At 46.3% G+C, this 13,357-nt stretch overlaps 1 protein-coding gene across 3 annotated transcripts in view; it reads right to left on the bottom strand.

Moving 5' to 3' along the window:
• Window positions 1-13,357, bottom strand: part of gphnb (gephyrin b) — a 75,485-nt gene that overhangs the window by 12,427 nt on the left and 49,701 nt on the right. The window contains exons 10-12 of one of the 3 annotated variants that reach the window (XM_053445040.1): window positions 11,878-11,930; window positions 9,737-9,743; window positions 675-699 (exon numbers count right to left, since the gene is read on the bottom strand). The exons of 1 other annotated variant lie outside the window; for it this stretch is intronic. In XM_053445040.1, the coding sequence (XP_053301015.1) occupies window positions 675-699; window positions 9,737-9,743; window positions 11,878-11,930 (85 nt within the window). Of the gene's footprint in view, window positions 1-674; window positions 721-9,736; window positions 9,744-11,877; window positions 11,931-13,357 lie in introns of all 3 variants that reach the window. One more of the 3 variants, XM_053445039.1, reaches the window with a different exon arrangement.

Here is a 13,357-nt window from a genome sequence, read left to right as displayed (position 1 = left end):
TGCATGTTGTTTCCCCGTCTTGCTCCACGTTCCTTGTCATCTCTCTGCTGTTAACAATCAGTCAAACTTTGACTGGGGAGCACCACTGGCGTTTAAACTTTACAAAAGGAAAGCAAACATTTTCTTTCTCAGGCTGGAGATACTCTGGATTTTGAGCCACACAACATCTGGTCACTGCCATTGGAAACGACCAACCTCCTGCTGAGCATGTTCTAATCACGATAACTAACATGACGGTGAGGTATACTGATGTGGAATTGCTCGACCACAGTTTCAGCAGTCCGTGTGAGGGAGATGTTTTGACACAGTGAGAACATGCTTTTGGGAATCTCAGCCTCGGGGAGACACTGAATAAGTAAAAGAGAATCAGAGGCTGCAGTTTAATCGGCTGCTTGTTTGGCTCAGAATTCCTCGTATCACTATTCTTTATGCACCTACACAAATTACTGGCCCAGTTATAGGATACAGTGGGGGCAGTTTAAGTATATAAATTTAGCCAAAGTTAAGGTTTGAGCCAGAATTTTGCAGTCAAAGGTGCAAAGATTCAGGAAAGTTATTTAGTAAGTGCATCTATTGGTCAAACGTGAGTCGGGCATGAGTCTTCGGTGTTTGTCTTCTTGCCGTCCCGACGCCCTCTTGTGACATCACTAATCTCCTCCTCCTTTATTGGTCGTTTGCCCTGAACGTGTCCTCGGAGCTCTGACAGTCCTCCCTTCCTCTCTTGAACTGCCTCATCTCAATCACCCGGAGGTATCCCATAAGTTGGGTGTGGGCAGTGTGTGGAGTATGGAGAACCAAAGCACCCATGTAAAGGTGAAGGTCTCTCTACCCACCAACCCGCCCACCCACCCCTTCTTCTCTCCTCCCCTCCCTCACCGCTAGCGTAACTACAGGCTAATACTGCGACACCACTGGGCACCAAACAGCCAAGGTGAGAGGGTGGGAGATGGGAGGTGGGGCGGGCGGGCGGGCGGGGGAGAGTGGGATGGTGGGAACGGAAAGGAATGGACAGAGAGAGAGAGAGAGAGAGAGAGAGAGAGAGAGAGAGAGAGAGAGAGAGAGAGAGAGAGAGAGAGAGAGAAAACGACAGGTAGTTGGACAGATAGAGAGACAAAGGGTGGGTGGGTGGGAGGATGAGGATCAGCATGACGTGGTCCCACAGCCCGGAAACGGAAAAGAAAAGAAAAAGAAACAAAGACAGGATGCACGGACTGGACAGACTTCACTAAACTACAGAGCCGAGACACAGCAGAGAGGAGGGAAAACAGGGAGGAAAAAAGAACGGAAACAATAAAAGACCACTGGAGCGGCCTGATGGCATTTTACTGAAACAGACATCCAGCACACCAGACAGAGCTAGTGAAAGCAGAGCATGTTAAACCGGAGAGACAGGAGACAGAGAAAAGACAGACGGATGGAGGGAGAGCAAGAAAGACAGACGGACAGAGAAATACTGAACAACGAGAGACGGGTAAAAAGTGTGCGTGGGAGACGGAGAAGAGGGAGACTCCGGACAGAGAGTGAACGACAGACAGATTGAGAAGGAGGAGACCGGTGGCAACAGACAAGGGAGAGAGAGACAATCAAAGAGAGAGAGAGGGAGAGAGAGAGTGAGAGAGAAAGAGCGACAGCGAGAGAGAAAGCTATAGGCAAGCGAGGGGAGGAGGGGGGGTGGGGAGTGGGGACACAGAGCGGGGCGTTTGTTTTGCGCGCCCCTCGGAGGAGGGTTGGGGGCAAAGGGCAAAGGTGGGGAAGGGGGGGGCGGGATAGTTACTCGAGAGCTGAAGGTCCTCCTGCGATCATCTTTAAGCCCCTCCAACCTACACTGGAGCTAGTGGAGATAAAGCATCGAATCACAGGCATCAGTGCATCTGTCCCGGCAAACAACAACACCAACAGACAGACACACAAGACAGGACGGACAAGACAGACAGACAGACAGACGAGAGGACGGATGGACGAGAGGACAGGTGGACAGACAGGCATCCGCTATACGACAAGCAGCCCTGACAGGAGGAGGGAGAAGAGCAGTGAGGAGAGAACTGAGATAGAGAGAGAGAGAGAGAGAGAGAGAGAGAGAGAGAGAGAGCGAGAGAGAGAGAGAGAGAGAGAGAGAGAGAGAGAGATGAAGAGAAAAGAGTTGAATGTTCTGTGATGATGAACCGAATTCAGATTCAGATACAAACATGAATTCTGTGTCAGTGACTCGTCAGTAGTTTATTTCTGACGTTGAAAAGTTGTTGATCTCATATTTCCCCCTCCTGCCTCGAGGTCTAATTCGTCTATTTTCATTATTCCCTGTGACTTTATGTATTTATGTGCTGTATGACATATCTTCTGGTGTATTTTTAATGACTGTTACAAGATCAGTTTCCCTTGAGGGAACAACAAATTGACGTGATTATACTTATTTTGGGATGAGATCATTTTTATCATGTTATTGAACCATTAAATCAGCTAATTATCACTGTTAAATGCAAATATGATGATGTTTTGATCATGTTTTTATATGGGCTGCTCAAACACTGCTCCTCCAACTTATGTCACACTCATAAAGGTATTGGGATGTATTGTAACAACCCGGTGTTTAACACGTGGATTGACAGGAACTCCAAATGCGAAAGATGGCTGCGTTTTTATTCAGGATATTTTTGGTTTATATTTATTAATCCTATATCCTCCATCTTTCTGTTGTGTCACCACCTAGTGTGTGTTTAGCTGTTATTCACATTTTGCCGTCCATTTAACTACAATCTTTGATTCAGATGCTAGTTGATGTATATACTTTTAGCTATGTAGCATCTAGCTGTTGTGACCTAGGTTAAGAAATGTCTATTTGTTCAATTGACCCGACAGTGTTATATGTTCAAGCTCAGCTGTTTTTTACAAAGCCTATTTTCGAGTGGATGTACGTGATGGCGGCAGCTGTGGATGCTAGGAGATTTGTGTCACAACTGCAGCACCTTCATATATATATATATATATATGTATATATATATATGAAGAGAGAGAGAGAAAGAGAGAGAGAGAGAGAGAGAGAGATATGATGTAAAAAAAGAAAGAAAACAGACAAAGGGGGGGAATAGGGAGCTAGATACAGCTACAGCAAACAGACACAGATCAAATTTGCAGACATTGAAGAGCACATGTGAAAACTAACAATCGACTTAACTACAGAGGACATCTAAAATTTAAAGGAATGACACGTTTAATGCAGAACAATTAAATCAGAGTCTCGCTACTTAGCTGGTTTCTTTAAACACAGACAAACCACACAATAATCACAAGTTGTCTACTTCCTAAACCAGTGGGCTACACACATACTCCTGTGTGGTAATGTGTCACTAATCTGTCCTGCAGCTGGGATTGAAGCAGTCAAAAATACACAGTCACCATAAACTGAGACACAGCTTTACACCTTGATGCAGTGTGGAGTGACAGACTGACACGGGTGGAAGACAAGACCTCTACATAGCAACAAAAAAAATGGCTCAGCAGAAAAGGTCGTACCATCAGAGAGCCATGGGGGGGAGACAGTTTGCACATGGAGATGGAGAGACAAAGTGGGGAAGCTATGCGGGGGGGTGTTAGGAAGTGAGGAGAGTGTACGTGGAGAATGGGTGCAGGAGCAGAACGGTGCGCTTTTAGACGTATGGAAAAGGGGGGGGGGGGGGTTTGCAAAAAAGCAGACTGTCAAACACTCTCACTCATTTCTAAGCTACCCTCCACTGCAATCCCCCCCCCCCCCGTTACTGGTGAGAGACCGACCGAGTGAGAGAGAAGAATGGGCTCGTGTGAGAGATGCAAATGTAAACACTTACACACAAACACAAGGAGAGCAGGTGAAACTCCCACAGTAAGCGAAAAATAAACAAGGCTAAAATAAAAAAAATGAAGTGGAGGCTATTCTTGAATTCTTTGTGAGTGTGTGCATCTGAGGAGTCGACCTGACAACCCTTCACTGGTCTGATCAGCACCTCGCTGTGTACTGGGAATGCACACACACACATGCACACACACACACACACACACACACACACACACACACATGCACACATACACACACACATCCAAAAACACAAGCCTCCAAGCCAGAAGCACTTATCACTCTACACGCCAACCCCATCGTCACAGCAGAACCAGCCTGACAAATGGGCCCGGGTTGAGGCGGCGGTGAGGACGAACACAGAATAGTGAGTGTGGCCAGGTCAGGGAGGCTCGTGGCCCAGGGGGCTGCGAGCCACCCCGGGGGGGAAATCGATGGGGCCAATAACGGGCGAGCTGGGGAGATGCTCCAGGAAATGATGGGATGCTTCCGCCGCAGTGCTGAGCTCAGCACAAAACAAAGGAGATGTCAGACGAATTATGCAAAAAAGAGAGGGGGGATTTATCAGTCCGCCGTGAGGAGGAGAGGGCTGTGACAGGGGCAGGGGGGGGGGCTTGTTTCAACTGGCCTCAACTGCCTCACCCCGTGGGACGGAGCGAGGAAGGGAAAAGGGATGGAGCACAAGACAAAGAGCTGGAGTGATAGCGACAGAGCGGTAGAGGGCAGGACAAAATGCCATTGAGGCAATCCAGAGTCTTCCTCCTCTGGGGAGTGAAGGTAGGAGCCTGAGGGTGAAGGGGGGGGGGGGGGGGGGGGGGGGGCAGCAGGAAAAAGAAGGAGTGACATAACGGCGAGGAGAAGTGTGTTTCGGCAAAGACCTCTGCTCTCCACTGCACTCACAGCTTCCCATGGGCTTCCCAAAGTCTCATCTGTTAACCCACCACCACACACACACACACACAAACACACACACATACACACTCCAATCCAAACCAGGTACACACACACACACACAAATACATTCACATCATCTGTATAAAAAAATAACACAATTTCACCAGACACATATCACATCATATGTCCAGGTGGGTGATGGATGACAGAATGGGTGCTGGAGAGAGAGAGAGAGAGAGAGAGAGAGAGAGAGGCCATGGGGAGGAAATGTTGCTGTCCACTAAACATGGTGACACACAAGGCAACTTCTCCAAATTATTTCTGACTCGTGATCACATGTGTAGCTTTGTCCCCCCCCCCACCCCCCCCCGCCCCTCCTGTGTTGCCACGTGTATCACCACGCTGCTTCTGAACCTGGCTCAGAATGTCTTATGCAACAGACATCTCCCCCTGCAGAAATCTGCTATATGGGAAAGTATAACATGTTTTTATTGTGATTAATACTCCACTTATGCCAAGTATTAACATATAATCTGTATCTGGATAATAATAATAATAATAATAATAAAACCAGATCACAGACCTTTGCATCAATTGCTTGTTGTACAATTTAGCTTGTTAGCAGATTTCAATATGCAAATGAGCGATGAGTCCAAAGTCAAGAAAAGTGACGCTGCTTCATGAGAACTATTCCTTGTCTTTAAGCCGTGCAATTGGTTGTCTGAACATTTAGCTTAAGGCAGAGTCTTGTGACCTTGCAGCATTTGTTTGGAGCAACACAACATTAGTTAAATCATCAAGTTTGGTCGCTGAGCAGCATTATGATGCTTTTTATCCGTAATCAATCTCTGTTGTTGTGGGTTTCTCTCTCTAATCCAGATAAACTATCCAGACAGAGACCGCATGTTAATACCAGTTATAAACTGGGTCTAATAAAGGCTACATATGTAATATTACCCACTTAAGAGTGTCACTTTTCTGGATTCTAGATTTGTCTTTTTCTCTAACTGTCACTTAGCAAAGCAGCCATATGCTGTGTGTGTTGCTCTTTGACATTCAACAAAGACAAGAGCCTGCAGTAAGACCAGGGTATCTAACCTGCTCCAGTGCTACATGCTTTAGCAGGATGCTCTCTCTCTCCCTGAGCTGCCTCTCTGCCTGCTGCTGTGTGAGTTGGTGTCGTGCCACTCGTGTGGTGAGGTGCTATGTGGGATGCCAGTTGCCTGCATGCTGGTAGAATAAGAGGTTGGTAGAAGATTAGCGGGTTTACCTGGTCCAAGGTAGAGTACCTTGACTTGAGCGTGATGACCTCATCCAGGTGAGCCCTGAATTCTCTCCGTGAGGCCTGGGGGGAGCCACAGGATAGTCACTCACCTTCATGCCACGCACACACACACACATGCACGCGCACACGCACACACACACGCGCGCGCACGCACACACACACAAACACACACACACGCGCTTGTGCAGCCAACAAGAATGCACACCCACCCTGATCAATATGACATTTCAGTTAGTGGTGAAACACATTTGCACACAGTCTCCTCATCTTCCACACTAAAACACAGACACACACATACACACACACACACACACAAGAACTAAGCCAGTACTAAGCTGATGCACATTCTGCAATCCTATGAAAGGAAATGTCAAAATAAAAGCATGTGGCAAACAAGTCACCTAAAAAAAACACTAACCACCACCGACACAAGACAACCAAAGATGGATGAAGAAACCAACAGTTCTAGTCCAGCGCTGCTACTGTGGACACATTTCTCAATCATTGTGTGTGTATATGTGTGTGTGTATGTGTGAGTGCTTGACCTCTGACCCTACCTGAGGCCTCTCTCTGGCTACATGTGACCAACATGTGTGTCAAGTTGGGGGGGATGTGTATAATTACAGATTATACATCTATAATTCATGTAAACCTAAATTATAGACTAAATTATAAAATAACCTTAAACCTACTGTGCAGAATTTACATATCTTTAATTCAATTGTAGCTATATGGGGAAAAAACTAAATATCAATGATAAGCTAAAATTCTGACTCCTACGCAGGTTACAAGTATTGAGACGAAAGTAATCCAATGACCTGGATTTGTTTCTGAAAAATGTATCTTAAAGCTTAGAAAGGAGCAATTGCATTTTTAGAAAGGAGATAATTAATTCGATTCTGTATTTCAGAGAGCAAAGCAACAATTATCTCTGAAGCATCCCTGCGATCTTTAGTATCTAAGAGTCAGACATTTCTTTTTTAAATCTGCTGCCAAACTCTTTTTCCAGATTTCATTACCACACAATTACAAGTAATCAATGGGTTTCGACCTCCCACTGGACAAGTGTCAGCGCTATTCCATGCCCTTGCACCGAGGCCGTGTCTCCATCGCTCAGAGTCATTGGGCCAGAGTAACAAGCACAGCAGCTCTGAGAAGGCCTCCAGCACATAGACAGCACCACAAGCCCCTATGTGTGTGTGTGTGTGTGTGTGAGAGAGAGAGGCCCCTTTAAATGAACTGAGGTGTGCACACAGACGGAGAGAAAGGCACTTTGTTTGTGCAAGCAATATCACTTTCATTCAAATACATAATTCAAGCATCTTTCAACTTCAGCGCCGAGGTTGAAATGCAGTTTGAGGAATATGCCAAGTGATGGAGGAGGAGGAGGTGTGTTTGTTTTTGTGGTGGGTGTGTGAGTGCGGAAACAAGGCAAAGGGTTAGACACAGGACTTGGACCAGGACGAGGGGCAACGGGACATTGGACCACAAGACAACGACAAAATAAAATCACAACAACAGGACATCAACACAAAAAAACAGACGAGGGACAGACAGGATTGTAAGAAACAAGAGAGACAGCAGGAGTGTGGCAGGCAGAAGGGTTAAGAGAGGAGGGGGGGAAAGCAACCATGCCAGGCAGGAAGTGAGTGGGAAGGGGGGGGGGGGGGGGGGGGGGGGGGATGTCGGCTGTAAAAGTGCATTAGAACAAATGCAGGAGTACCTCAGCAATGCTTAGGGTGGATGAACAGGAGGGGAGCCGCGCCTGTTGCCACGAGAGAGAGGAGGGGAGAAGAGAAGAGGGGTTAACGGAGCCAAAGCCGGGTCGAGCAGGTGGAGGGGCGGGGGGGTTGTCAGAGGCACACAGAGACTGACGGCTGGAGCGGACTACGCCCTCTGTCTTTCAGGAGGACGTCGGTGCGACAGGTCTCTGTGTGACTGTCTCGGATGGGACCAAGGCAGCCAAAGGGCATAATGGACAGGACAGGTCAGGACAGGACAGGACAGGACAGGACAGGACAGGACAGGACAGGACAGGACAGGACAGGACAGGACAGGACAGGACAAGTCAGGACAGGACAAATCAGGACAGGTCAGGACAGGACAGGACAGGACAGGACAGGACAAGTCAGGACAGGTTAGGACAGGACAGGACAGGACAGGACAGGACAGGACAGGACAAATCAGGACAGGTCAGGACAAATCAGGACAGGTCAGGACAGGACAGGACAGGACAGGACAGGACAAGTCAGGACAGGTTAGGACAGCAGGTAGGAGTTGCCTGGGGTTTCACTGTCCATCAGAACAATAGGAAAAAAGGTTTCACATCAAACATTTGCTTGAATTTCAGTGTGTCTTTTGGAAAAAATTGTTGCAATGCTACTATTCCATTCACGTGTATGCATTCATGTTATTCCAGGATAGAGACATACTGCATTGATGATCTGTACGACACACTCCTTATTGCATATGGTGTAAAAACACTAATGAAGAAAACACAGCAAATTTCCACTGATTTGACTCATCGCTTTTTTAAACGTGTGCCTCGACCTGCCTCAAAATAACACGCATGACGCCACCTCCAATATCATAAACAACCTGCAGTTTTATACTCGTGTCTACCCTTAGACTAGAAATCAAGATGGACGACGTGACAGCTCCCCAAAAGTGAAGCCAGAGTCTCTCGATCACCACCTGGTGGCTGCTATGAGTAATGAACTCCCATTGGTCGAGCGCGTGCATCGGTGGGACGTCAATACCGCGGCTCCAACCCTTGACCACTACTCTCAGCCTTCAAATGCAAGATGGCGGCATTCATACCCAGGATATTTGAACTTACAGAAGAGTTTCTATGTTCACCATCTTTCTGTTATGCTGGCACCTGTTATACGTTTAGCTGTTTCAAGTTCGCAAAGCTATTTAATTTCCTATGTAGCATTTAGCTGTTGTGCCCTAGGGCCTGTTGGTTCAATTGACCTCACTCTTTCCAAGCCAACATCACAAATCTTTCCCAAGTTATTATCAATCTACAAACAGAAAGATGAGACTGTTACTGTGTGTTCAGTGATGCCATTGCCATGCTAGGTCCAGCACCGTTATATTTTCCAATAGTTTTAAAAGTCCCACAAATCCGAAATTGATTGTAACTGATAAATAATGCAAGCCACACACACTCCTGTACGTGAACGCCCTGTGATCGATGCAGGCGTCAAATATTGATCCAGAACTCAATATCCATTCATCCCTTCGTATTGCTCACAGTAGACATGCAACACAACCCACTGTACAACACAAATCCCACGGGAAATCTAAAAATGAGCTAGAAAACATAATCTATTTCTAGCACCCAATATTGTCACCTGTTATTGCTCCACTGGGGTCACACGTTTTCATTCACGCTGTGGTAAGACCCTTTAAAAACAATGCCCCCACCAAACTGCATAAAAGACTTTTATTAACTCTGCTTATGAGGTCGGGAGGATGTTATGTTTGTGCCTGTTTCTACAAGATGGTTGCTCGTGAAGTTCTCTGCATTTTGACGGAAGGAGAGTCGATCAGGATTTGGATTTTTTGTTCATCACCTACAGCCATTTCACTGTTTACGTGCAAGGCCCCTGACAGCTTCTACACGGCATCGCCTTCATCTGCTTGTTTTGTCAAGATTCAAAAAACAAAAACAACACAAAAACAGGACCATCTGTGCTGGCAGAGGTGTTTGTTGGTGGAAAAACCTTCCAGCTAAAAAAATAACAACAAAAAAAGACACATCGCTGTGAAGTATATTTAAAAAATATCACGTCTATTCCCAACAAGATAATGTCGGGCATGACAACCGAGCTCATGATGAATCATTACTGAAATCAACAGACGATTCCAGACCTTTTCCTCATTAAACAATAACATTTGAGATGATTTAATAAACTCTTTTTTTAAAAGCAGGGCTGTCAAGGAGATTAAAGTCCCATCCCTCCTGATTGAAACGGGGCAGATTCACAGCAGTTCCCCTCATCAGGAACTCTGCTCCTCAGATAATGGACAACGGCAGGAAACCACAGGCGACTACAAACTGAAACTGCAGGAGCAAACTACACAAGGTTCAGATCCAGGAAATCTTTTAATAGCAATGTGAGATAGGACCTTTTTTGACATTTTGAGTATCAGACCTTAAATACCAGCTGTTAGTTAAGAGACAGCTGTTCCTTCAACATATCTATTGACTTAAAAAACAGCTGAGGAAGATACTGCTGCTTTGTTATTGGATTGCACTTCCCTCATATCTAAACCGAACTACAGATTCAGTTTTATAACTGTAAAAATATTTTGAATAATATCACAGCCCCTGACTGTGCAGGATTCTGACAAGTTGTCAAATTCCACTTGTGTGATGTCGGTGCTGTAAACGTATCTTTTAAGTTTTGTGCTTACGCTTTGAAAACAGTGGGTTATTAAAAAAGAGAAGTCGCTCCCACCCTGGAATAAATAAATGTGAGGAAGAATCAACCGTGCAGGAGCCAAACAAGCAGGAGCCACGGCTGACCAGGAGCATGTGCTGCCCGCTCCCTGGTCCGGCCCCGGCCATTCATCACCGCCCTCCCATGGCCGTCTCCACGTCTTCACCTATTAGAAGTTAATGAGCTATTGAGTGAGGTGCCAACATGGCGGAGAATAAGAGCTAGCACAGCTGATTTGAGGGCCGCGTGTTATGCGGCTCACCAGCTCCTGGTTCTTCACATCACATGGTGCATGAGCACGTTCAGTAGGCTGCAGCTGGTCAGACGGTCTCATCCATTCCTCTTACTCCCTTTCATTTCCTGTCTGTCCTCTCTCCTCCCTCTCTTTGCTTCTGTCCGACTGTTTGTCTCTCTCTCTCTCTGTCTCTCTCTCTCTCTCTCTCTTTCTGTCTCGGCCTTGCTATTCACGGCTCTCTCGTCGTCTTTCCATTCTCTCTCTCTCGATCGCCCTCGAGTCAAACTCTCAGAGTCAGTGGGCGTGAGTAACTCGAGTCAAATATGATATCGCACACGATGTTCGCAGACTTCACACATGCCGACGCGTGGCCATGATGCATTTGTGTCGAGTTGAAAACACATTTAAACGCTCTTTGACACTCGTGTATTTACACTTAAAGATATCCATATGTCCTCATAACGATAGAATAAGAACGCCACCTCGTACCCACGCTCTACGCACACATGAACAAGCAAACCGGACTCAGCTGAACTGACTTAATGCCGAAAGCAATTTGACCCAAATGGTCCATGAGTAGCACGAGCCAAAGAAAGGGAACGGGGGGGGCTGAATGTGTGTACATTAATCAGAGACAAAAGAGCACTTTCCATCTGCCTGCAGCTACTTTCAATGTCTCTGCAACAGTATTTCACTCACAGTAAAATACATCCCGCTCTCTATATGACTCACGTCTCTCAGCCGTCCCTCCTGCACCTGAGATTCAACCGGGTATCGACTCTTTCTTCACAGCTCAATTAATATCACGAGGCCTCTTCCATCCGGTTATTGAAAGCTGCCGTCTCTCTTGTTAACAGAGACGAGGAAGTGTGCTCCACCTTCTCGTGCATGTTTCAATCTCCCCCCCGGAGGCCACGTAAAGATTGGACTGAGAAGATATCAAAAGAAAAAAAACTCCTTTCTCTGTAGAACCTCAAGATGTTGTTGTCTTCAGAAGAAAAGTAACGGAAAAATCTGACAGTACAAGAGGAATATTTTAGTCCCTCTAATGCCCCATAGCTTGTTTTTCTAAGAATATATATTTTTTCCTGATTGTAAAACAAAAGAAGAGGTGACAGTTTGATAAAACAATTGTTACATCTTACGTTTTCAAATGAAATAAGATAGAAGAGGTTAATCATTGAGCTTTACGATGGATTTTGATAGCTTTGTATAAAAGAGTCACGCTACCACTTTCCTCTTGTTTCAAGTCTTTGTGCTAAGCTAAGCTAACTGTCTATAGTGCAGCCTACTGAGAACATCCTGGTGAACTGAGTCGAAATGTAATTTGATTTTTTGGACTGTATCGATGCTTTGTTGTTTCTGTAAAACAGCAGGAATTAACAACCGGGACATTAAAGACATTAGCGGACCTGATCAGATCTATCCTGTAAGAACCTGTGAGCAGAATAACATAGATAAAGCTGCAAATCTATCTCTGTACCTGGTATTTAACTATCGGTGGAGTCATCATCCACAGATGCATCGATACCCCCCCCTGCCTCTCCTCGTGACCCGTGTAAAGCCATCATGGATTTTGAAGCCAGGAGCTTCTTCATCCATATTGCCTCATTTCCATTTACAGTACGTGCTGTAGGGGGGAAGCACATGATAACTCAGGGCAAGGGGAGCCGGGGACTGAGGGTTTTTGTTATCCTGCTCCTTGTATAGATTTTAAGGAGGATGAAAACAGCAGCTAAACGAGTAGGGGCTTCTGTTTCTGAGAAGGTGACTGTTTGCTTGCTTGGCTTTGACACTGAGGAGACCTGTGAGACTCCTTCGCTGTCTTGCCTCCTCATTCTCAACCTCCCTTTCTTTGCCTTTTTATGTAACCATGTCCCTAACACCACAGAAACAGTACCAGGCACATGAGCCCCTTCATCATCATCCTCCTCCTCATCATACCCAACAACCCTGCTATAGTTTCAGTCCACAGTCCCATCGCTACATTACTCACCCTCCTACCCCCTGAACTCATCCCTGGCCTGTCAGCGTTCCTCCTTCAGGCATCGTCAACATCAGCAGCAGCAGCAGCACACATGCACCAATATGCATGGAGGACCACAAATTATATTTACAAAACACACACTGCAAACGCATTACATCCACCCTCATGCCCACTCAGCTAATAATACAAAACCCTTCGCTTATCAAAACACAGGCACACAAATGTGGACACACACACACACACACACACACACACACACACACACACACAGTCACACGCAGAACCTGTAAACAACCTCTCGGCAATGCAGGAGGAAAGACAGTACTTACCATCTTCTGCCTGGAGTCGGAACAGAATGAGCTCCCCGGCACATGCACAATAGAACACACACACACACACACACTTTTACACGCTCACTAACTGGGAGAGGGTGAGTGAGGAAGGGTGAGCGAGAGCGCGAGAGAGAGCGCGAGCGAGCGAGAGAGAAAGAGAGAGAGAGAGAGAGATAGGACGCAGTAGAAAGCGAAGAGCAGCGAGTAACGCAACAGCCAGAGAGAGAGAAAGAGGTGGAGAACGAGGAGGAGGGGAGTATATAGTCGCCCATACGTTGCTGCATGCTGCGCTAAATCACACACGCATGACTGAGGTCTGCTGTGTGTGTGTGCACATGTCGGTGTGA

Source organism: Pleuronectes platessa, chromosome 17 (assembly GCF_947347685.1).
Source record: "Pleuronectes platessa chromosome 17, fPlePla1.1, whole genome shotgun sequence".
In the NCBI taxonomy this organism is placed as follows: domain Eukaryota; kingdom Metazoa; phylum Chordata; class Actinopteri; order Pleuronectiformes; family Pleuronectidae; genus Pleuronectes; species Pleuronectes platessa.
This window is presented reverse-complemented; position numbering and strand designations above follow the sequence as displayed.